The sequence below is a fragment of the Strix uralensis genome, chromosome 10 (assembly GCF_047716275.1).
Source record: "Strix uralensis isolate ZFMK-TIS-50842 chromosome 10, bStrUra1, whole genome shotgun sequence".
NCBI lineage: Eukaryota > Metazoa > Chordata > Aves > Strigiformes > Strigidae > Strix > Strix uralensis.
Window position 1 is genome coordinate 22,467,283 of NC_133981.1, and position 26,962 is coordinate 22,494,244.

The 26,962-nt window shown below is 36.7% G+C and overlaps 2 protein-coding genes across 2 annotated transcripts in view; one reads left to right on the plus strand and one right to left on the minus strand.

Moving 5' to 3' along the window:
* The window catches only part of TIMP4 (TIMP metallopeptidase inhibitor 4), a 31,163-nt gene extending 8,824 nt beyond the window's left edge, over nt 1-22,339 (minus strand). The window contains exons 1-2 of the mRNA XM_074879727.1: nt 21,715-22,339; nt 2,197-2,294 (exon numbers count right to left, since the gene is read on the minus strand). Coding sequence (XP_074735828.1) covers nt 2,197-2,294; nt 21,715-21,844 — 228 coding nt within the window. The 5' untranslated portion in view covers nt 21,845-22,339. The remainder of the gene's footprint in view (nt 1-2,196; nt 2,295-21,714) is intronic.
* The window catches only part of SYN2 (synapsin II), a 196,375-nt gene that overhangs the window by 110,003 nt on the left and 59,410 nt on the right, over nt 1-26,962 (plus strand). The window lies entirely within an intron of this gene.

Sequence of the window (26,962 nt, forward strand, 5' to 3'; positions counted from 1 at the left end):
ACTTCACTGAGGTGGCCATATCTGGCTGACTGCATACAACATTATTTTAATTTATTATTTTACACTGACCAAATCTTTCCAAGCATGAACTATTTAAAATTCCTCTCTCTTTACTTTTGCAACTTGATGCGGACTTTACAGTGTTATCCATAACACTTTCCTATTAAAGTTCTGTTAATTTAAATGTGAGTATTTCTCAGTAATTTTTTCAGTATACCCAGTCCTGTTTAATTTTTACCTGTATGCCACCTCTGAATTATATGCTTAGAATATAACAGATTACATCATTCTTTGTCAGTTCCTGTATGATTTACCAGGTACAGGCAAAGTTGCCTTTATGGATTTATTTCAGCACCACACTGAGTTTACTAGCTGTCCCACAAAAGATTTGCAGTTTACAGAAGCCCCCCTTCACTTGCCCACTCTGTGTTATGGAGTTTTCAAACAAAAACCCTTCTACTGGATTTGTTAGAGATGCTGAGCAGGGAGCTGGGTCCCAACACAGCTGAGCAGCCTGTGTGCCAGGGTGGAGGCCTCAGCTCCTACCTCTCTCCTAACTCTCTTCTGGCCAGAAGTAAGAATTTGAAGGGTGGGACTATTATGACCCATTTGTCTTTAGTCTAAACTTGTATGTAATGATGTAGAACATCTTTTATTAGAAAATAAATCTCTCTGTTTTGTCCAGTCCTAGCTGACTTGCCTTCTGAAGCTTAGTGGAATTAAATAAAGATCTCTTACTGATGCCTGAGTTTTGAATAGGCCTCTACTTCGGAAAATTTGGGAGAAACTCCAAAGCAGCTCCAATATATGAATGTATTTCAGAGATTTCAGTGGGCTGTTACAGAACAGGACTATAGACTGAAAAGAATGACACAGACTAGACGGCTCATTCTTCTTTTTTGTGATGAAGTATAAAATGATTTGCATTTCTCTAAAGTTACTGAAGTGTTGCAGAGTAGCGACAGAAAATTAGTGCTAATGGGAGGAAAGAGAATTGCTCTGGTATTTATATACTTATTTCTGTAAAGAAACATTTGAAAATATCCTTAATAGTTTTAAGAAGACAGAAAATGGCAGACGGTGAAGAGTTTTGGCGTTTGCTTTAACAAGAATTGGCCTGTTGAAATTGCTATAAAACCTTAACAGAAGTCATGTGTGATAACCATCCTTGTGAATAGTTTGAAATATTCTTGTTTACCATCGATTTTTCTTAGTAAAGCTCCTGTGAGGTGATCTACCGATACAATGTAAAGGCTTGAATTTTTTTTTTTTGAAAGCACATAGCCATTCATAATGATCTACTTGTGTTCTCAATAAATGTAATGATACAAATCAATACAAATAACACAGAATAATACTCTATGAAAAATGAGAGATAAAACCACCTAGAAAACTTAAACAAACAAAAAACCCCACCAATGCACATTAACATGTTTTAATTGAAAGAGACTACCTATCTTTTGTGTATTCCAGAAACAGGTAGGTCATGATGGTTTTACATCAGTGAGAGTTTGATGGTGACTTGAATTGGATCAAGATACGTCTTCTTAAAGTACATTAATGAGTATGTCTCCTTATTGGAGCTGATCAAATAATGGAAAAATCTGTGAGATTCTGAATGACTGTATTTCTGGGTACTCCCACTTGGTGTTTGCTTTCCTAGCACCATTCATATAAATGGATTTTTGTTTATATGAACATCAGGGAAGGTCTCCTGTTTCTGCAAATACCCCTATTCGCTTATGAACAAAGGTCCTTGCTATTCCAGCTGGAAATGCTTTCCTCTGTTTGTAAAGTTTGCATCATCCAGTCAGAGAGTTGCAATATCATAATGCAACATAGGTGATCAAGTATCCGCCAGAAACAGCAAATGTGTCAAACACCATTCATAGGTTGAAGTATGTTTTCATGAAGTCTTCATAAAGCAATTGTGAATAACAAAAAATTTCATCAAAATACAGTTATTTAGCAAGCAGCTCATGAATGTCAGAACAGCTTTCTCTTCTTTTTCTTTTTTTTTTTCCTTTTTTTTTTTTTTTTTTAATCCCTACTTTGATTTATTCTGTGTAGTTCACCTGGGTCTAACCATATAGGCAGCTGGAGCCTTTTCCAGCTTAAAGCATTTAGGGCTAAACTGTAGTCATATACATAGGTTATCAGCATTGAACTTCAAAATAGCTAAGTGATTCCATGTACCTTTATTTGTTTGATTTCATACCGGATCATTTTGTGGGTATCAAGAGGATCATCACTGGCAGGAACCACCTTTTCGCTGGATATTTTTGCTCTAATCACTGTAATAGAAAAAAAGATTTAAATGCAAATAAGTGTATGCCTAATTTTATAAGCGATAGCGAAAATTATATTGATAGATTTTAGCATTTTACACTTTAGCTAGAAGTAGATTTTAAGGCTTGTTACTATAAGAACACTAGATTAACTCCTGAAAATAAAAATAAGTGGGCTGCCTGTGATATTAATCTGAATTTCCATGAATCTGGAAATCTGAATTAAGTTACCATTCAGTTTTGACAAAAACGGTCCATCAAAATCTTTGAAATACTTGAATCCCATCAAATTTTATAAAACAACCATCATTATAAACAGTGGGCAAAGGAAAGGGACACTTCTGTTAATGACCGAAGAATTGTTAATCAGTTAAATAGACTTGAAGTGAACACTCTGAAAGACCATGCTAGACAAGATTAAAGCATAAATTTTATGCATGAAATCAGAAGACAAGAAGAGAACGGTCTTTCATTCACCTTTCTGAGACTACAAATTTTAGCATTTTTCTTAACATAATAACATGTCGTTAGTTGTGTTAACCTGTATAAATTACTTACACCCTCTTTTGATGCATTTTATTTATTTCCTATCCTTTAAACAAGGAAAGTATGAGATTTTATGAAAGAAATTATTTCTTTTCCTATCTGTTTGAGTCATCTCTCTTGTATATGCTGTTTAAAATATACCAGGACTGTTAGGCACAGAGAACAACAGGATTCTAAGAACATGGTACATGGCCAAAATTTCTCTAGGGACTTCTATCTCCCCAAAGTATTGAGAGTCCTGTTTTCGCTCGGTTCTGGATGGCCACTATTACAGCTCCTCTGCAGCTGTAGTACTTGTTGGAACAAACAATCTGTATCTGCATGGAGAGATACTGGCAAAGGCCGGAGCAATCAACGGTCAAACCCCACTTCAACTGTACATTCGATCCACAATTGGGCAGAGATGGATCTGTGCAAGGACATCTGCATCTGCAGGTGGGATAGAGACCAGAAAATATTCTTCGGTATGACTGCAACTCTCTGACACTTCTTTTTTATTTTGTTTTTATTTTTTCATTATGAAAGGAACCGTTCTATCAAAATTAGTATGAAAAAGACATGATGTTTCATAGAATAAGTTAGGTTAGAACGAGCCTCTGGAGGTCTAGTCCAACCTCTTGCTCAGCTTGAATCAGGATGCTCAGGGCTGTGTCCAGCTGAGTATCTCTGAGGAGGGAGATTCTGCAGCCTCCCTCAGCCCCAGTTCCAGGCTTTAACCGCTCCTCATACTTCCCACTCACTGAAAAAAATATCAAGCTAATGCAGAAGAAAATCTTTTGGCATCAAAATCCTGCTTTTCCCCAAAAAACATTTCTTTGATAGATTGACCTCTAAACATCATATCTAAAGAAAAGGAATAAGAAACCCAGATTGTAAATTTCCTTACAGCCAAACAGAGGTCAGTCCCATCTAATAATGGGCAATTCTCATTTCCTCACTTATTAGCAGAGCAAACTGGATGTAGTAATCAACACAATGCAGATGCCTACAGCTTCAAAGCTTGAGTCCTCTATCTTTTGGCACAATGCTCCCTCCTCTCAAGCCGTTTAAACTCTTTTAAAGGAGCATTTTAGACTTGGGTAGGATTGGAAGAAAAGAGTTCTTTTAAGTATGAACAGCAAATTCCTCATTTCAAATGGTAAGTGGCAGCATCTCTTTAATCATCTGCAGATGTGTTATGTTCCCACAAATTAACAGTACTTCTTCAGTGCTTTGATCTAATTCCAGATTAAAAGTGTTGTGGATTGTGTGTACTATGCTGCTGGAAAGGTCAAATTAGAATCATGTTGTTTTGTTTTGCGTTGCTTTCCTTTGCATCATTACTTCCTAAAAAAAGGTTTTCTCATTAAAGACTTCACTCACTATAGAAGGTAAGGGGTGAGACAACAGTTAGGAGCTAGCTCCATTGTTTTATTAATACCATAACATGGTTTATATGCAGGAAATCTTTTTCTGCCTATTCAATGCAAATGTTTGTAGGATAATTAAAACTATTTTCCCCTTGTGTTTAATGTTGAAACATCACTCATTTTCATTTTTTTATTAAATTCTGCTTGTTAGCATCCGAGAGGAACATTACAGATGATCAGTGATAGCTCAGAGGGTCTCCATGCAGTTATGCAAGGCTGAAAGTATAACATTTTGGGGTTTTTCATTAAGAGATCTTTTTCTGGATATGTAGAAGAAAATGAAAACTATTTTTATGTTGTGTGTGTTTCATTCATTTGTTTGTTTAAGAGAAAAGCTTCCAGATGGAGATGGAAGACCAAATTGAGTTATTTTTTTTTAATGACAAGAAAGTTTTACTGTTACAGGATGTCTAAATCTTTAGTTATTTAGCCTCTACTTTTCTATTCTCCTGAAACCAGATTCAAATGCACACAGATTTTTTGGGGCCTTTTAATCCTCCTTGGTTTTCTTTTTTTCTGTGCTTTAATATTTTTTTTCAATCAGTGTCGTCTAGCTGTCTCCTAAAACCTCTTATTCATGTGGTTGCTTCTGTTTTTAACCACAAGCACTTCCTGATTTAGCATTCCTGGGCCTAGCCATCTCCCTCTCTTCACTCGTGGTTCAGAGGGTGGTTATAACTTAGGATTCCTCCTAGTCTGCACTTCTTTTCAAGAAATGGTTTCAAGTATAACATGGCTGGCTTGGCTTCTCCTCTCTTTGACTGAGAACAACCTCTGGTTGTTTAGTGTAATAATGTCATTTTATCTGTCAGACAGTTATTGGTTCCTTATGAGGAATTTGCATGTATGAAATACATACACATACCCTTCATATTCCAAGGCCAGTAATGCAGTCTGCCTCCAATTCGTTCTGCATTAAAAATATATACTGTTTTTCAAAAGACATTCACTCTAACATTTCAGTAGTAGGATGTAGCATTTCTGTGGAACTCGTATCTTGTAACTCGTGGTACTTTTATAAAATTTAAACTTTTATCCCCACTTTGTAGCTGAAGGTTGTCTCAGGTGCCTGAACTTAAAGGAAGTTGACGTGATCAAAGCCATGCAGGGGTCAGGTAGAGCCTCAGAACAGAAATCATACTGGCAGTTACTGGCCTCCACGGTTATGCTGAGTCCATAGTGTCGAGTTGCTGCCTCTCTGAGCAACTGCTGCTTTGATTACCAGGGCCATAGCGTTTTGCAGTTACAGGAGGACAGTGTTCTATTTAGTCAATCAGCTTGGCTATCGGACATTCATTATTAGAACTGTGTTAAGAATATTTTTATTCCTTCTTTCCTGAAGAGTAATAAAAACCTCCCAACCATTTCTACATCAACAAAAGGTAATTTTGAACTGGGTAAAGTTCAGATCTCAGTATAACATTGGATATATTTGTCTTTATACAGTCAGGAGAAAAGCGTTAAGTTTTATACAATACAGAAATGTTTATATACAATAAGGGTAGAAATTTAGGCATTAACTGCATCTTTCCCAAACCTGGGTGATTTCTCTCTGAAATTAGCTACACTAATTATTTACCTGTAAATAAACTGTCCCATCACCTTGTATATTAGAGATTTTTATGGTCATGAGGAACTACTTATACTAGGGGCTTTTTTAAAAGAAATTCACTGCCATTAGATTAATTTTACCACACTACAGTGACGTATGCAATGAAATATGACCAGCTTTTTCACAGAAGAGGAGACACAAAGAATTGAGCAGTATACTAAAAGCTGCATACCAAATCATAGATATAGATGGAATCAGAATAAAGTAAATCCTTGTGCTTTGTCCACTGAAATGCATATGTTCCCTAAAAGTAGTATCTCTTTAGACTCGGAGTTTTTTCTTAAGGCATTAATGAAGGCAAAACTGTTTAGTGGAGAATTACTCTCAGTGTTAGTATTATTAAATAATATATTCTTTATAATACTCTTTTATATACTATTATTGTACTTATACAAGTTTTAAGATGATGCCTGTTTCCTTAACCTATTGGTCACAGTACTATTGTTTGAAGATGGGCAACTTTACTCAACAAAAGTAATCAAGTTTATTACTCCTTCAAAAAGGAAAACTAATTGGAGTTTACTCTCCCAATTAACTTTATTATCCTAAGAAATAGAGGTAAGGGAGAAGGGAAAAACTGATGAATAAAGGAGACCTTTTTTCTCCAGTATCTGTTAAATATCAGCAACTATATAATGAAAAATACTTACATAGGAAAATATTGAAGATATTACTGGACATAAGAACAAGAAATCATAACTGATTATGTGCTTTCTTATTTTAAACATATAAACCTAAATGTAAATAAAATATAAGTAAAAATAAAAATACTGCTAAGAAGAGTATAAATTTTAAAGATGGACAGGAGGAAGGCAGACACTTGAAGCTTTGAAAATCTATTTTTGTCATCTGTTTGGGCTCTAAAAACGCTCAAGCTACATCCTGAACAAAGTTGCCAAGTGTGTTAAGATCACAGTACTATGAGAAATACAGACGACTATTAAACTGTTGTTTTACTTAAGTTGGGTTTAGTTCAGTTGTTTTTTTTTTCTGGGGTTTGGTTTCTATCAGAAGAAAAATGTTTTACTCTCTTCTACAATTAAAAGGATTTATAGATTATTATCATGATGGATGCATCCAGTTTGAAATATTATCTGCACTGGAGTATTAATTATATCAGTGATAAATTATGTAATACCTACAATTTGTAAATGAATATATTTTTAATTAGGCAGTTGCAGCTTAAAGGAAATCTCCATAGTTAATTAACTTCAGTCCTTCAGCAAGAGGTAGATTAATGAATGGAAGGACAAGGTTGTCTAGACTGGGATGCCTTAGCTGCTTTTTGGAAAAATAAGGACTAAATCCTGTCCCTTAGCCTTGCAATAGATTCTGAGGCCCATAAACAAAGCCCTTCCCCTCTCCAATATTGAGAACGAAGAATGGAGATCTCACACGAAGGAAGAAGTATGTGCAGTTCTGCATGCAGAGGAAACCATAGTGCTGGGCTGTGCCAGCCATTTGTATTCCTGGTTTGCCCTGGGATTCAGCTCCTTTTATGCACCACTAAGGCCACTTGCAAATTTTAGAAACAGTGCCTCCATTATTGGCACTGCACCAAAAATGGGCAGCTAACTAAACTGCAGATGAAAGTCTCTTATTTATTCTCCTTTCTTTCTGCTGAATATTCTTGCTGCTCAGGGTAGGTTAGCCCTCATTAAGAAAATAAGAGCAGTGAGTCCTGACATGTCCAGGTAATTAGATCCCTTTTTAGGTTTGAGATCAGAACTAGCAGTAGCAACATCCTTCAAACAGGCATCTTCACGAAGAATCTGTGTTTCAGATGTAGCCTCCAGTTCACTTCAGACTAAGTTTACAGACTACGGCATAGCTGTTTGAGTAGAAATCTAATCTCCATCACTCTTAAGCAGTCTTTCTCTCTAGAAATCAGGAAAGATTATTTCATGTCACACAAGTTTATAATCAGAATCAGCTTTGCTCCAAAAACCTTGAAATGAGACTTTAAAAAGTATGTTGACAGGAAAAGAAAGATGTAAGTTACTAAGAATTATGACCAAGGTTGCGGTAATGACTCATGCAGCTCTTTTTTTTCTTATATTTTATTGCCTCAGGTTAGCCCTTTCATTTAATTACCTAAAATATGAGGAGTGATTTTTGAGCACTTATTTCTACCTGTCTCTTTAGTGTGTGACACAAGCTGTTGCCGGATGCTCTTGCTCTTGTAGGGAAAAGAATAAGCGTCACAAGGAGAGGGATCTAAATAAAACTGTATTATTGTTGTGTGGATGGGTTGAGGATGACATCCCAAATATTCATGGGAACAGAGAGAGGAAAGCATCCAAATGTACAAAAATAGAAAACAAAAGTGTTTTTCTGCAATTACATATGAGTCAGAGTATGCAGCATGAAATAAAGCAGAACTATGGACACATAATATGTATGTACGGAATTTTGAAGGCCTCTATATTCAAGTGAATTTATATATATAAAAATAGGTCCATTCACCAAACTGAAAACATTCACATACACAATATGCAGCTGGTTTTGCTCACCCTTCTACTGTAAGATTACTTAAAACTTCTATCAGAACTTTTTTTCCTTTTAGGAGTGCAGTAGCTTAAACTTGCTACATAAATATCTCCAATTCCTGGAAGATCACACCCAGAATATGGGTCAAGGGTAAATACCACAGTGAGAAGTGCGGGAGCCCCAACTGCAGAGACCTTGAGTTTATTCAAAACTTCATGTTTCAATGCAAAAATTCTTGTCCAAAAGTCTCGTTGATTTTTTTTTTTTTGGAGGAGGAGGGTTGCTTTTTTTAATCAAAAGCCTATATATAGACTCTTTTTTTTTCTCAAAAGAGTCTATGAAAGACGTTTGCTCTTCTGGATTTTGCCTCATCACAAACACTTTTGTGAGATCCAACAGTATTTTGTATATCCAAAGGAAGTAAATACCACTACTACAGAAATTCCAGTAATTCTTGCTCATTTGCCTCTGTTCCTGCACTGTAGCAGTTCTGTTGTTCTGATCACAGACTACTGAAAGCATGGTCGGAATATGGCAGTGGCTATACTGCGTCGCGGGTTTATATGCTCACTGAAAGCATTTATCAAGGGGACATTCAGGAGAACAGAGTCTAAGCTGTTTGAAGATGTAAAGGTCAAGTTTCTAGGTCCAGTGATCTAAAATAATTGCATAGTAAACCAGGAAACAACTGAAATGAATCTGGGTTTTACAGGCCATATATAGGGTTGCTCTGTGAAATGGCTTTTTCTGTTCCTGTGATGATATGCTTGTATTACTTCCAGGTGTATACTTTTTCCTTCATTCTGAGATCCATATTCTTTGTTCTGAATAGTGGAGAGAGGAAGGGCTTCTTGTGTACTTATGCTCTTTCTGTAACCCTCACTATGAAATGGGGGTTTTCTTCCTACTTAATTGGGTGTATCAAAGTAGAAATTCATAGCAAATCCTCAGTTTACCTGGTGATAATTCTTGATGGTGCTAATACAAATTTATACCATCTGCTAAAGATACACCTGTCTGTTTTTAAGAACATAGACTCCTCATTTAAATTAACTCTAAAAAGCTTTCTTAACTTTACAGCCTTAATTTATTTTGCGGTATCATAAGGGAAACCTCCAGAATTGATGCATTAACTGCTCAATTACATAATACTGATGACTTTCATTTGAATATTGGGATAAACTACTTTGAAATAACTAGAGACTGCAGGACAGTGTTGGTAGTGCCACAGGTTACATTACAGCCAGAACAGAACTCAGCCAAGAGTTGTCTGTTAACAAACAGTTGCAACCAAAGGATAGGTGATTATCTTCACCTATTTTACCTATAGGATTAAGAAAGGGTTTTATTAACACCCTGTCACTCTTTATTAGTGATCAGTGCAATCCAGGACCACCCCCTCCTTGTAGTATACAAGTGCTGAAATATTTTGTATTCTGTAAAAGAATGGGGACAAATCTGGTAGGGAGATTTTCAGCAGTGCCCACCTTCAGTTTTGGAGGTGAGTTAGTTCAGCGGATTCAGTGTGAGACTGGAGAGGAGAGGAAGCTTGAAATCACATAAGGGACTGTAATTCCTTCCTCCTTAGAACCAAAGAGCTGCTCCAGGTGGAATTTCTATGTTCAGAGTAGTCTGACCAGCATACACAATCGCAGGTCAGATTTGTTTCCAGTTTAAGTCAGGCATCTATCTGTAACTGGCCAAGACAGTTGTGTGAACAGCCAGAAAGCAAACTAAGAGTTTGTGAGCAGAGCTGGCATCATCTACCATATCCACCTAAAGTTACGGTAAAGTAATGCTAGGAGTCCAAGATAAAGTCCAAAGATAGGGTATAGACACACTATTTCATTTACCTTCTTTGTGTCTAGATGCCATAGATACTATACCCAGTATATTATGGTCCAGTCTTACAAACTCTTGGTCTCTGGAAGAAGAATACTGGCAAGTAATGTGATCAAAGCTACAAGAGGAACCCAAGGACACAGTTTCAAATACTTGGGTTCCGTGAGTACAGAGATATGACAAAAATAAAATAAATTTATTCTTTAGATTGGAAACTAGAGATCTGATATGCTTAACTTTTCTTGCAGGGAGGGAAAAGAGTTAGCAGGCTAGGGAGAATAATCTTAACCTCACAAAAGAAGAGGAATCTGCAAAGAATTTGTCACAACAGACAAAAATTAATGAACCCACTTTAAAGCAATACTGAAGAGGATATAAAAGATAGAATTGATAGCTTGGATAGAATTCTAAATAGTGTGTATTTACCACTGATTTATATTGCTTTCAAAACCTCTAAAATGTACAAGACATTATAAAAGTCTTACTCCATGCTTTAGAGCAACTGTCCCATTTGTACAGTATTACCACTTTCCGTATGCAACTCTGCCATATTTTTAACTAATTATGCTAAATCGTTCAGTTATGTAATAGACTGACTTGCCACATTTGCTTATTGTAAAGCTTTGAGTTTCACCAATGAAGAAAGCAAATTAATTTGCTTAAATATTCATTCATTAATATGCATTCATATATCTGAACATGGAAAAGATTATAATTTCTCAAAATATGTATGAAAGGAAGAAAGAAGTCTTAGCAATACAAAAGGAGCATTGTAACTTTGGTTTAAACTCACAGGTATCGCTAATGCTGCCAAAAGAAGACAATTTGTCCAAAAGAAGGCAAAAGTTATTGATTGATTGACATTAAAATAATGTTGTAAAATAAGTAATTAAATACCTAATATGTAGCTTTACATACACTCTAATATTTTTTAAGCAGATTATTTCAGAGAATTAGAAAAACTTTTTAGGAGAATGAAGATTTTTATTTTCTTAAATTTGCGTTTCGGTATTTGATTTGCACATGTTAGCTTCCAAAAGAATTAGCAGTAATGCAGTCTCAGTTATTTGAAAATGCAGAAAAAGAGGTGTGAAATACAGTAGATGTGCCTGTACCGTATACAGGTACTTGAGCATTCACATACTATTCACTTAGTAAGAGAATATTTACCACTGATATGGTAAGTAGTGCTGGAAATCTTTGCGTGGGTTACAATATGTCGCTTGGAGCAGGGATCATGGCTGCTGTGTTTTAATGAAACAAAGTAATGAGTAATACTATCGAGTGCCAGTACCATGAGAATAATGTTATGGCTTAATAAGTTGCCCTTAACCTGAAATGCTTAAGGCCTTTTCAAAGCAAGTCCCTTAACAGCAAATATTCTGGTTTCTCTGTTCGTGCTGAAGGATTTGCCAACTCTAGTCTCATAAAAATGTCATTATTTTTTATCCTGTTCCCATTTATAATTTTCTTCATTTTTCTCTGCTCTGAATCCAAAAAAAAAAAGACTTTGCTGGTGCTATAACTCCATTTCACATACTTTGAGTTGAAATGACCTGTACTGCATGCAGAAAGGTCTGTACTCTATGTTTTCAAAAACAACTTTTTATTGATTCAGTTATTTGGTTTTCAACTTGGAGGCATGTAAATCCTTATCTTTATTTACAATAAGGGACCTGAGGCAACTCATAGGCAACTTGCACTTTTTCAAATGGACTCAAATTTATTTGTGATCTTTCAGAATCTGGTTGTTATGAATTTACTGGAGCACTGAAAGGGCTTCATCTTCTCTTCACTGTATTTTAACTTCTTTGGCATCCATGCAGTTTAGGTTCCGTCCATTTAATGCAAAATATGTCTGTTTCATTCTGTTCTTCTATTTTATAAAGATATCTTTCTATGGTTTACAGTGGCTATAATTCTTTCTATGTCAAGAACTTCCAGTCAGCTAGAGACCACCTCAGCCATGGGTGTCCAAATGCTTTACCATCAGTTGGTTTTGTTGTGGTTTCTTTAAATAATTTGCTGGCCACCATCATCACCTCCATAAAAGAGTTTCATAGTATTCACGTATTTTTTTCTTCTGTAGTTGGACTATAGATATAGTTAGACTCTAGATCTTGCGGGGCTGGGGGGGCTAGATTGGAAGTTGAGTCTAGGTACAGAACGAAGACTGATGCATTTTGTCAAAGTGGTTCGCGCAGTGTTCGTGGGAGATCAAAGATGACCTAGATTCCCAAGGGAGTGCTGCCAAATTATTGATGATAATACCAGTTTGGTGATGAGCTAGACAGAACAACACACTGCTGAGAATAAATCTGGCAGATCTTTCCCATGTCTGATGTTGTCACAGCCATACAGTGCAGGTGTTCCATGCAGTTTTTGGTTTTGATGCTTACAACATAAAGGAGACTGCAACCATTCTTTTGTTGATTCTGTTGATTTCTGAATTATTATGCAAGCTTTTAATTGTTTCAGACTTCAATAGAGAGATAGATGATTACTTCAGGCTATCTGCTGATCATCCTTACTCTTTTGGGCATGGAAATCTAACACTAAACCCCTATACTCTTTTTTCTCTTTTGAGAACCAGGCAAGATGCCATTGAATGATCTTTAAACAGCTGAAAAAGATCAAACTTGTTTAGCAAGCAGCTTATCTATCAATTTATCTTTCAACAAGACAGACCAGCAAACAGGAGTTTCATTTCCAAATTGTAACCTCACTCCGATGTTTGAAGCCGTTGTACTAGTTCAATTCTAGATACAAACAGAATGCAGCAGCAGCAGAGCTGGACCAATACACAGTAAATCTGAAAAAATCTTTTCCTCTGTGTTTACAGGTGGATGTCTTATCTGTAAGTCTACATTGGTAATAGTCACTCTTTTTCCACAGCTCCTAGACCCAAAGTCAAGGAATCTTTAGTTCAAAAGATGTTTATGCTAGTTAGGATGTAAAGGCAATTTTATTTTTCCTGCTTTCTATTTTAGTTTTCTGATATTCCACCAATAAATGCTTATATCCACCTGTAAAGTAGCTAAATCAGCAGCACAGTAATTAACTGAACCACAGTTTCTGAAATCACAAGAAAAAAAATAGTGGAACTTACTGGACTATTTGGACACAAGTGTTTTGGATCTGTAACCACAGAGTTTGTTGAAGAACATAACTAAAAATAGTAGGCTTTTTTCCTTTATTCTTGGAAAGCAACATATGGAAGAGTATTGCCTAGTCTTGGCGGTGCTTCCAGGTGCATGAGAAGGTAAGTGTGGTGATGTACCAATCATATCTGTAACTGAAAAATCAAATCCTTATAGTAAAGTTTTATCACTTGGGCTAAAAGAACTCCATGGAAATTTTTGAAGGGGAAGATTAATTTAAAGTAAGCATTAGGCCAGATCTAAATTCTACTAGCCCAATACAAAATAGAAAACAAGGAGAAAAAGGAGGAGATAGACCTACGTATTGGACATTGAAGGGAAAGGTCACAAATACATTTGAAAAGGTTCAATATGATAATCAGCATGGGTCCCTCTACCCAATTAATATAGCCACTGTGCAAATGTTTTGCTTACACGAGACAGCAGCAAAACACCTTTCTTTTCTAGATGATACATGAGGATACTTCATCATTCATTGTTATTCATGGCATTTTTATTCAGAAAAAATTGCTTCATTCCACAAACTCATCATCTTGAAAAAACCATGAATACTTCTGAAGTTGATAAAGCACATACCAAGGGTTATTTTATCACCATTTCATATGGATATTAATTCGCACTGTTATACTTCAATGTAAACGCTTTGCAGAATTTGGTTACTCTTTCATGTTTTATTAGCACAAAACCGTGCTAGTCTGCATCCAACATGCATTTCCATTTGAGGCTTTCAAAATGTAGGAGACCTATATTTAAGCTCATTAGGACTCTCAGGTAGGTCAGGATTTTGTGAATCTCTGTGTGTTTTTGGCTCGGGATGCAAAAATTCCTTGTGTCAAAGGCAAGAGTTGATCAGGTTTGGTTGATCCTTGTTAAACAAGGAGATTATGCGGTGTTTTTAATTAGAAGAATACATTAAATTTATGAGAGTGAGGTTTTAAAATCTAGTTTTTATAAACTTTCAAATAGAAGAGGTGAGTATATTTTTAACAGATGTATGGTATTCTTTTAACTTAAATATTACCTAAAAAATAGCATGATTTCCTAATGTTGTTCAAGGTCAGTTTTATTTTTCTGCGCTGTTTTTACAGCTGCTACTCATGTTACCAGAAATATTTCTGTCTACTTCACAAGCCTCAAATACCACATCATTTGACTAGTAATCAACATCTGCCTAATTTCAGCTGAAGAATAACACTCTCTTTATGCTCTAAAGTCTGTAGAACAACATACATTATGTTATTGTAGATTTCCATTCATAGCTGCATGCCCCTTCCTCCATGTGGAAGAAACCCCATATTATTGAGATACTTTTTAATGAGAAAGTTAGGGATTAAAGTGGTAGATTAATAGGATTAAGAGTTTGGCAGTCTTTCATGTTCTGTGTTTTATATTGTTTAATCTTTGTTTCTAAGCTTGGATTTTGTTTTCCAGTGTGTGTAGAATGTGTTTTTCAAAATCTTGGGGCACAGTTCCTGAATTTTCTTATCCTGCATTTATAACATACTCAGCAATGAGTTGGTGGTACTGAGTTTCTTCTAAATCGAGCAACTAGCATAATTCTTCTGAGATTTTATTTTACTACACAATACTCAGCTGTGTTTTTTTCACTAAAGCTAAATTATTTTACAGTTGTCGACTACATTCTAATTGACAGGGTGGTTGTGCTCAGTGGATTTGGCTCCTTAAAATTCTGTCCTGTTGTTCCATTTCATGATGCCACCTCATTTTACAGCTACAACTTTTAAGCAGTTGGGAACACTGCCACGAAAAAGTTCAACAAGCAAAGGAGGGGAGAGTGACTGCATTTTTCCAGACTGAGCCCCATTTTCATGCTTAAATGGCAGGGTTCTAAGGAACAGTGATTTACAGAAGATTGGAAATTATTTCTTAGAGTTGCATGATATTGGCAATGCAATTGTAGTCTTGAATTCGGAACTGAAAAGTAACTAGACATGGAATTCTGAAGTAAGTTCTCAAAATGTTTGCTTCTATCTTAAAACCTCAAGTAGATGTAGGGTTATTTGTAGATCTTATTCAGGTAATACTTCCTACTCCCAACAGGAAATTTGGTCTTTATCCTTGGAAGCTGTTTCACTAATACTTTGTTAAATGTTAGCTGCGAATGGAAGGACTCAAACTGCTATTCCCATAGCAGCACTCCAACAATTCATTGAACATGAATACTGAGGTGCTTTATTGAACATTGGGCAAAGACAGGTACAAATACATGTAGCTGTAAGTAGTGATTAACAGCACAGTATCTCTGCAGTCTATGCAGTCATTTGTTTGTAGGTTTGAAAGCATTTGGAAGTTTTAGGCTATGATGCCAAGAAATTTATATGTACTTCAGTTATAACTTAATTGTAATATGCAGGCATTTGTACCAGTGATGGGCCTTTGCAGGGTTGCAGGTATTTTTTCTTTGTTAAGAGCTTCACTCTATGTGCATCAGTAGCTACTTTAAGCTAAATAACTTCCTAGGATTCTTGTTGTCTAGGGTTTTTTTAATTTTATTTGAAAATACTATTAATGTGTATAAAAGTATGCATAAGAGACAAGTAAGAAAAATTACTATGTATTTCTTTCATACTTACACAAGTTAGGAAAGCGGTCCCCTTTTGTATAACTGACTCTGGTAGGATATTATACAGCCAAAATAGGTGAAAGGTGGTTTTGGTACTTATATCATTTACACGTCTGTTGAAATGTGAGTTAAGAGTAAAATGTCTATTTCTCAATAGTTTTTGTTAATGAACTTAATATTAGTCATAGAACAAAAAGTGAACATTGGGAAGGGTATGACTGTGAATGATTCCTACATACCAACACTGTTTTCTGAACACTTGTGGGACTCTATCAAGCATAGGACTGGAATTCAGCTTTTCTCAGCCGCTTGCTGAGGACATGAAGGTAAGAGAATTGCCTCATTTTCATGAGGCATTTTTCATTTCACCTCTGCACTAAACCTACCAAACATGAATAACATTACTTTTGAGACTAGTATAATTTCTAGCTGGTTTTAGGATGATTCATTGGTTAATATAATTAGGGTTCTGAAAATATTGTTCTGGCAGCATGCTCTTTCAATGACACTAATACAGTCTTGCAACTCCATCATGGTAATTCTTGCAAGAAACATGCTCAGGTGCTGTGCTTTTCCTGTTGTTTGAGAGAGAACTAGAACAGCACAAGTCCAGTACATTATTTCTTACAATCAAATTCACAAATCTTGGAATAGAAACTCAGCTTTCATTTCTGTGTGGGACCTCTGAGAAACAGTAGCTGCACAATCCTTTCCAGTCAGGGACAAGTTACTCTAGAAATATACCTATGCATTATCATCACTGGTTTCCACTCTAGAGGAAGGACATTGCTATGAAGCAGTAAGATCTGCCTCTGTCCGGCAGGACAATAATACAAATGCAGATCATGTGCCAAGTACTATAATCTTTCCCTGCTATGGAGGAGATGTCTAAAAGACTGTAGGCAACTCCAGAGTATAAACTGTGTGACCCCATGTCTGTCAGTGGGGTGTCTGAAAGCATGGCCTGTGACCCAGGATCCTGCCAGGGTCTGCCAACCCCCATCTACAGCGAGGCCATCTTGCCCATTCCCTCAATCAACAGCTTCAAGGGTTGGGATTTTTTTACGGGAGACTGTTGAATCCCTCACAAAAGACTAAGGTCTGTTGCGTCTCTGTCTTTAATGGTCTTTTGTTACACGGTGTGGTTATTACTGCTTGTATGAACACTGTACTCTCCCAAACACACAAAGTTTTGTTACATAGCTGCTTAATTTTGTATCAAAACCCCCACTGAAGGTGCTCATCAACTGAAACATGCAGGTACTCAGTATCTGCATAATCACACTGCTCACAGCAAGTAGAGTCTGTGAGATGAAGAATATGGTGACTGTGTATAACATAATATAGTAAGGATAAAATATAAAGTCTACTTTAATTTCACTGTTCACCTTTTCTCCCCTAACTTGGAAGAAGTACTGTCTACATTTCTAATACATTTTCCAGTGCTGATTTTTCCCATCAGGCAAAGTTACTTCCCACTTTAATAATGTACAAATTAATCCATTCCAGTACAAAACTGGATATTATATTGCAGAGAGGCAAAATCATGGGACACTGAGCCACGAAAGTTGTAATATGAAATTGAATAATAAAGAAATAGTATATTGTAATTTTATCCCAGAGGAGCTGACTTTGAAAATTTAATTCTGGTATATTTAAATAAAATTTTTACTGTTATTTTTAAATGTGATTAAAATTTAATGTATCATCTGGCACGTCTTTACAATGCCTGATCTCAGTGATCTTATGAGATTTTAACAGGCTGAAAATGCTGCCAAGCTCCAGCTGTAAAGCTTCCATCATATTTCGAAACGTGCCACTCTTCTCCAAAGCTATAGAACTCTTCTCTGAAGCTATATTATATATTTATTTGTACTCAAGATCTGTTAGTAATTTCTGTTGGAGTGTGGTGCCCAATATTCAGCAAAAATACCGTTTTTGATAGATGTTTAAGAAACAGAACAGTAAGACAGTTTAAATCAGAAAGAACACATCTAACTTTAAAGGTAGGGTACTGGTGTTACATGGCTAAGAAATGCAAAGTATTTACATATTTGTCCTACTGTCCAAAAAATAACCTTGCTTATGTCAAGCGGCAAAAACCAGCATGAATTAAAAGTGGCAGACTTTAGAAAGGAATCAGTTCTCTCCACATACACAGATTATCTAATTTGATGTGAACATTGGTTTGGACTTGAGTCCAGGAAGACTGAAGTCAGTGGCAAAAGGGAAATCTGTTATCTTGACACTATCTGATAAACTCAATTGCATCCATGGTTGTCTCCAAAAAAAGTCATTATCGGAGGAATTTTCTTGTATTGGCTTGAAACTATGGTGCCTCGCTGCTGAATTTGAAATGTGAAACAGCACATCCTCATCACATTTGATTTCTGTAAAGAGGCGGCCTCCTGGATCCTTCCGGGGGCGGGGCTCAGCACTGACAACTAGCAGTGCAGTGCGTGGAATGGCTATTTAACACACCTCCCACCTCCATTTCCAGTGAAAGTCCCCTTGAGAAGGGTAGGTGTTCCTCGGGGTTTGAAGGCACTCCCCTTTAGGAGGGCCTCAGCACCATTAGAAGAACACAAGAGGAATGTATCTCCCTTTTTTTTATAAAAGTTATGTGTCTTCATGGTGCTAGGTACTTCCTACAAATGGGGATTTACCTCTCTTTGAAGTGAAATTTAGAACTACTGAGAAGTTCATGAAACTGCTCAAATTTGTACATAATCACACCCTCTTAAGGCTAATCTGGGAAGGTTAGATAACACACCCGAGGTCAGATAAATGGCAGGACTGGCATAGCATTCATGGTTTACTCCCCGTCGTTACCGTTCTTCCTGCAGTGTACAACCATGTAACACCTGCAGGGCTCTTCACTCTTTCCTTATTTTAGGTTTGGCCAGCACCTTGCAGGACCAGAAGCTCTCTTTTACTCAAGGTCTGTAAGAAAGCCTGTTATTTCTACCAAGTTACTCAGGTTGTGTGGTAGCTGTGGGCATTTAAAAAGAGAGTAAAGCCACGAAGCCTCCTGACAGTAAAAGACAAAGTGTCACACCGTTAATCATGTGAACAAAAGTAAAAGTGAAAAAAGCTTGTCCCACGCTTACTTAATTTCTCTGCTTGTTTTTTTCTTGGCTATCTCATATAAATGCTAAGGTTTCTGAGTGGCTTCACACATTCAGTTAGTGGCTCAAGTAATGTCTATCGATTCAACCCCCTCCACCTCCATTTTCACTCCACCCAAATCACAAGTGATCCTAAAGGAAATTTAAAATGTTACAGCTATATAGTGAAACTTGGAAATAATGCAGTAACTGAAGTACATATAATGGTCAGTGGCTCAATGAGCAAGACTGAGACTTTGTCTCAGTTTTTACTTTACTGTGGAATTTAGAGGCGTGGTATGGTTTCTTTTTTTTAATAGGATGTGCCAGGTTTTTATTCTGCAAGGAAATACTTGAATGTGTTTGTGGGTACAGAGATGGATGAACCTAAAAATAACTGAAAGAATTGAGTAGTCTCAGCAAATAGCTGGATTAGTATTCAACTCCCATAGATTTTGGTAGCTGAAGAGCTGTTCCTTCCTTGGTTTATCAATATTTTGAAAGTATGACAATGTTGAAATTGAAGTACAGATCTTCGATTTAATCTTTAATCTTCTTTAAAAAAAAAAAAATCTTTAAGTATGGTGATATGAACAGGAGAAGTTTGAGGTATGCTACTGCATGGGATACTCGCTGGCATGGCCCGGGTTCCACAGTCCCTCTTAAGAACTGGGTGGTTGTAAGGACACAGGTGTGGCTTCACACCCGCCTTGCTTAAAACCCAGCAAGCTGAGGAGGCACAGCCCTTGGTCCCAGGGGTGGGCTGTGTCCAGCGCTCCAGACGTGGGCTGCCCTCTTCCCCAGGGCAGTCCCAGCCCACCACCTTCTCGCCTGGACACGCCGTGAAGGAAAAAAAGACTTCTGGCATCAGGGATGGACGAGCTATCTTTGCCAAACTGGTTAGTGGGGTTTTCTCTTACACAGGGCAAACAACTCCACTGGTCTTCTGCAGCTTCTTGAAAGTAATTTTGCTCTGCTTATGCAAGATATTGTGGCCAAAGCAAATCAAATAATTCATCCATAAAGGCTTAGAGCAGGTTTTATGTGTACATATATGCAAATGTATATATAAAAATATGCATACACATATTTACATGAAAGAATATCTACATGTCTATCATTTTATAACGTATAGAAATGCTATTTTTAAATTATGGATATTAAACAAAGGGATCCTTGATATAAACATTCATTAGTCAAAAGATGCAGTTTACTTAAGTAGGAATATTTATAAAAGTGAGAGCTTGAGCATTAAGTCCAAATATAAAGTAGTTTTATTCTACAATCTTCAGTATTTAAATATAAATAAAAAGTAACATATAGCTATCATTTGTAAAATCTATCTAAGAGTGGAATAAATCTAAATATATATCATAAGAATGGCCAGAATGGCTTCCCTAAGGAAGATGGCTCATAATGAGTATTTTGAGTTTCCTCTATATTGTGAAATTGTTTATTTAGGAAAATCTCTACATTAAGTCTGTTGAAAAACTGTCATTTTCTTATGTATAGGAATGCAGCAGGCCAGCACGGTTAAATGTATATGTATATAGTTAAGCTCCTGGTAGCACAACTTCTATTTTCTTTCACACCTTAACCCCAAGTTTGTAATGTCTGGTGTAGGTAACTTAGTGAAAAAGATTGCTTAACAGGAGCAGATTAAAAACAATTTAACTGATGGCCACAAACAGAGCTTAGAGTTTGTCATGGCTACAAAGATTTTCTGTCAGGGTATAAAAGCAATTAATCAGTATGCAGAAGGTATTGCCTGCCCCATAGAGATGCTAATTTTGTGACACTTTGGAAACTCATGTTCTACATTTACTGTTCACACTAGATGGAAGCTAACCAGCCTTAGCTTGAGCTAATGAAATCAAAAGACTGCAAAATGTCACATTTTCTTACCCCCATGCAGTCTAATTTTGAGATCTTTAGTTTCTTTCTATAAGTTGTTTGACAACCACAGTGCTGATTGAGTATCATGAAGCACAATTGTCCTAAAGGCTGGAAAGTTATATTTATACAGAACTGCTGTAGCTAGTTTATCTGCAGAAAATAAAGGGCCTATCAGGTTTCTGCTCAAGTATTTTTCGAAAATGACAAAAAAACCCCAACCACCAATTAAAGAAATTGTAGTATAGCAGACCGATGATCAAGTGTTTCAATATGTTATCACTGGGGACAGGGCGGGGGGGGGTGGGGGGGGGGGGGCAAGTTTCTTCTTTTTTTTCCCCCAAAGTGCTATTGAAAATATCTATATGCATAGTTTACACATAGCAGACGTATTTAGATAGGATATTCTGTTAGAGATACTGTTAACAGTAGCCATTTGAAAGTTCAGGTATTCTTCCCTGCTTACTCTAAGTTAGGACCTAATGGAAAAGCCATTCCTATTAAAAAAAAAAAAAAAAAAAAGCCACTAAGTAGTACAGCAATTTCAACAATTTGTAACCACAAAATGTTCTGGAAAAACAAGAAAAGCAGAGCAGCTACTACCATTTTTTCCCATAGCCCTCTCTTTAAAAGGGATCCCTGCAGTCATTTTGTTTTAAAATCCTTGGAGAGACTAAGCCACCTGGTTAAACACATTCCTCTAGAGCTGTACACAAAACCCCACCAAATTCAGAGCAGTGAGAGTATCTCCGTTTGATTTCCCCCCGGCGGGTCTGACTCACCTAAAGCCGAGTCGCAGATGAGCTGCTGCGGGTGCGCGGGGGCACAGCTGCACCCCTCCGCCAGCTCCTCGGGTCTCGGGGTCAGAAGCAGAAGCGCTGACAGCAACAAGGTACTGGGAACAGGAGTCATGTTGCCTTCAGCACAGCTAATCAGTCAGCCAAGAGAGAATGCTTTCTTATTTATATCTCAACTTCCTAATAGCTATCTGATTTCTTCCGCGTGCAGTTCAAATTCAACAGACGTGGATGGTTTAGGAAAGCCCTCTAATGCTCGCTCCGAGTATACGCTTATGTTAACTGACTTCTAATTTCCCTGACATAGGACCCTCTTATTTATGGCCCTGACACTAACTCCTAACTCCGCCTTCCTTTAAGGAAAAAGCACATCATTGGTGAAAGTTATTGTACCAGAAGAGAGGTTACCTTAGTAAGCAGGGCTGTGTTGCTGTTACGAGTTAGTAGAACTATTAATAATGAAAAGCCTTTACAAAAACATCTTTTACGAGTATCTAAAGCTGATTTTATGATCTTAGCAGAAGAAAGATTTTTCTCTTTTTCTAGTAAAATTCCTTCCAGTTTGAATTTAAAAACTAGTTCTGCTACCTACTCTATTTTGGTCAAGTAAACAAAGCTGTCCTTTTTTAAGCTCTGTTTTCATTTGCAGTCCCTGATCTTCCCCTGCACTTCTGTGCATTTTCTTGAAATGACGTCCCTGTTTGCGGGCTGGACAGAACTTCATTCATGAAAAGGAAATGTTTCAATGCTCTATTTGTGAGCCTTGAACAATTGGTAGTTACAAGGAATAATGAATTAAAAATGAAAGCTGCGATAAAAGGCATTTTTTTATTATTTCATCACAGATTTAATTTAAAATAACAAGGAAAAATGTACCAATGTTGGAGGGACGACTCTTTCTCTGCATTCCTTATTAATGTAAATCCTAATCAACACAAATCTGTGTCTATTTTCTGGCTCATGTTATACATGGAACAGAGACATAAATGCAAGAGTTAGGAAATCTTTTTCAACTTCAGATCTTTTCTTGCTGTAGCGTTCTGGATATGTGTAACATGTCTACACCCTCTTTTTATAAAGAAGTTGTTTCATGAGGGAGCAACATAAAGTTTGATCAGAGAATAATAAAATACATCTATAGATTGACATGCGGGACAGAACTGCTTAAAGGATTGCATATTTTGTCACTTCACAAATCAAGCTTAGGAATTGAAAATTCATTAACATAATTTGAACCATTTCAATCCAGACTCATGAAAATTCATTTTGTTGAGGCTGAGATTTAGGTGTACATAAAGTAGCTTGTTATCTTTATACAGGTGTGTACATGTTTCACAGCAGCAGATTTATTTTTGAACAGTAAGAGGTCAGTTTTACACAATTAGTGCTCTGATTCTTCTTTTTTTTTCCTCCCGCCCCCTCCTGCCCCAAGACACACTCCATCTGTTAAAAAAAAATACACAAATATTCAGAATTGTTAGAATTGGGTCTCATTTTTAGGTTTTTAGATCCACATTCAGAACTGAGCCAGGAATGTTGTACACTATGTCCTGATTTAATTCAAGCAGCCATATTTTGATTTTTATTTTTCCAGTCTGAAGTTTTGGCCTCAAATCATAAGGTTGGATCCAAGTCCCGGCCTAACACCTGAAAACAATTTAGACCTGTTAAGATCTCCATTCTTACCTAGAGGAAACTTATTTCTTTCAGGAAGCTTTTCATATGAGGGAAAAGATAAAAAAGATGTGAGGCCAAAACCTTACACAGGAAGTTCAAGCTACAAGAAGGTCACAAAAAACCCCCAAAACAAGTAGGTATTTTAATGGCCTCTGTGGTCAGTCGTTCTAGGACTGTTGATTTTCAAATCTAACCTAGGGCAGTGGGACTGGAAAGTGAGGAAGGAATTAATTGAGAGCCATTGACTGGTTTCCAGATGACATCACATGACTGCTGCTATCGATGATTTAAATAGACCAATTTGATTACTGCTTCAGTAAAATTCAAATAATAAAGAAATATGCTGGGCAAACTCTCTTTTCTAGCATCGAACATGCAGGTGTACCTATTTGATGGTTAATTAAGGCACATTTTGCCTAAGATTGTCCAGAATAACACATCAAACTACTACGCTCTGCATGTCCTGAAGACTTTCCTATCTAGTACAAACTAATTGTACAATCAAGCTAAAAATATTATGCTCATAACAAAATTTTAAAAATAATTTTGTGACGAGTTAAAAATTAATTCACAACTATCTTGTAGACCTAACTGAGAATTAAATGCGTTCAACTGAATGTGTATAAACATAAAAGTGCTAAAACTAAATCCCATGTGGTAATTGTGCAAATGCCATAAAACCACATTTTAATTACAATCTTACATAGTATTGCCTGCAGCTACCCTTGAAATAACCCAATTGGATTTTTAAGAGTCTTTCAAAGCCATCTGTACATAGGCAGAATATTTAAAGCATGATTACACTTAGAGAAGCAAATGGTCATAAGAGAGGTTCTCGATCAATATATTCCCTGTAGGTGTCTACACCCAGTCAGCATTGGAAGAGATAGGCTTGGAACACGCTGTACACAACAAGACCTTTCAGCAGTAATGTGCATTTTAGTGAGATCTGTGGCTAGAAGGTTTCTCAACCCAGCATGAAACAACTGGTGACAACAACAGCAGGAAAGGCAGATAGGTACACCAGTCAGTCCGAGGGCACATTATTAGAGACTTGCTCAAAGCCGGCACTTGAAACTGGCTGTTCTGCTTCTCACACAAGTCTAACTAATGAGCAGGTTTTTGGTAGATGTATCTCTCATTTCTGCATAACAACGTTGATAAAATCTTAGCATTAAAATGTAAAAGGCCAACAATTTTTGAAACCTCAGTAGAACTCCTATTTTCTCATAAATCTTCATTCTGAAACAGTAAATTTTGTCAAATTACAATCAGAGTTTAGACAAAGACATGTTTACATCATAGCATTTGAAATGGATTTTAATAAGTCTGGAAATTTCTGTACTCAGGAACATGCTCTCACAAATGCAAGAAAATGCATTTTTACTCCATTTATCAGAGGAGACAAATATTACCTGTAGCTTCTACTGATATCAGTACAGTGTTTGAGTACCTGTTACCGCTGAACAGTATCACCAAGCATTAGGTCTTAGCTTGAAGTTGCATTGTCCTTTTTTATATTGTGTATTAATAGTCTTTTTCATTGTATTATGAAAATTACTTTTAGAGACTTTAAAAGAAACCCTAAGTTCAGCATTGATTCTCTTAGTTAGGGCTTGACCTTGTAAAATACAAAGATTATTCCCGAAAGACATAGAAATATTCCTTGACTAACTTCTAAGCAAAATGATCTTATATCTTAAATAATAGTAGAGAAATTACAGCCAACATTTTATAAATATAAGCAGACTGAAGAAAAGGAACAGTCTTTTTGCTATTTGTATAAATGGACTAACAGTACAGGGCTTCTTTCACTACGCTGTATGTTATGATGTCAGTTTTCCTTTAGTTTGATAAGTAAGCCATGATCACAGAATCACAGAATCATCTCGGTTGGAAAGAACCTTGAAGATCATCTAGTCCAACCGTTAACCCAGCACTGACAGTTCCCAACTACACCAGATCCCTCAGCGCTGGGTCAACCCAACTCTTCAACACCTCCAGGGATGGGGACTCCACCACCTCCCTGGGCAGCCCATTCCAACGCCTAACAAAATGATATCATGATATCATAGCAAATTATGTCATAACACTAGTGAAGGATGAAGGGTAACAGGATGAAATAGTGCCCACTCCCTGGTTATATTCTGATACAACTAATGCTACAAGAAACAGAAAAGTTCATGTAAAAAGGGATAGTCACTGATTCCTTCAATTCATTATTGACACAGTAGAAAAAACACTTGGCACTTTCTCATTTCTGTCTAACTAAGTAAGTCTAGTGTTGAACAACTAATTTCTGTTTTCTAGTAAAATGCAAGAAAATAAAGAGGATTGGGGGTATTCCACTCTATTTGTTAATGTGTACAAATTCAAAACAAGGCAGGAAACCTGACTACAGTCAAATTTATGATCAGCTTCATCTCTTCTAAATGGGAATTCTAAGTTTGTACAGGACTTCTAGTCCTGGAGGGGTTTTTTTGTACTGTGGGTTGTCATGATCCTTGGTAATTTTTACTATGAAGCATTAGCATCTATCAACAACATTCTGGTCATTAATTACCATCATTGTTTCTTTCTTTTCTAACAGCCCCCAGAGACCCATATTAAAAACACTAGGTCTCCTTCTGTTGGATGCCACACATGCAGAGTCCCATGGAGTGAACTACTGCTTCCCCTGAACTCCAGAGCAAACTGATACTGACTTTATGATATTTTTATCTCTTCCCTGGGAGTTACTGGGGGCTAAAGGTGATGAGTACAGTGCATGACCCTTAGAGCTGGCATGGGGAGAGGCAGCACTGCCAGATCACCTCTGCTCGGTGCTTCTTTCCCACCCTTCCTCAGTGTATCTGCTCTCACCTCTCCCCTGCCAGCTTTTTGCAGCATCGCAGGTCTGCAGGATAATCCACCAACAGCACTGCCTTTGCCTGACCGGTACTGCTGTGTTATCTCCTGGCACTGCTGTCTCCCCTCTGTATTTAATTTTTCATAATCATGTAGAAAATTCAAAATTAGAATAGTATTTCACAAAATAGATGAGCTGTCATGGATTTTAAATTCCAGTGCCTGCATATGTACTACAGCCTGCTTCAAAAGGGAGAGTATTTATAGCTGTCACTTCCTAAATACTACAGTAAAAAAAATAACCCATCCAGTTTATAGTCACAGCAATTTGGGAAAATTTTTTATGAGGTGCAAAATGTTACTTGATTTTAGAGGCAGCAGTTTGCTGAATAGTTGGTAGAGTGGTAGGAACTGAATGAAACACTGACACGCCAGAATCAAAATATAATTTGTCTCTGCAAAGATTTTCTCTTCTCCAGAAATTCTACTAGAGAGCTGTGGGAACTGATCTTTTTGATTCATTGCCATTATACTTAATGTTTTTCTTGCTAGTGACAAGTTCTGTTTTCACGCTGTACAGATACTGAAAATAGAAGATTTTTCTACCATCAGATTACTTCTGTGTTGATTTAGATGTAGAGTAGATAAACTATTCTTTTTTAATCGAAAAACAGTTGTGAGGACAAAGGTATTTTAGATTGATTTCCTG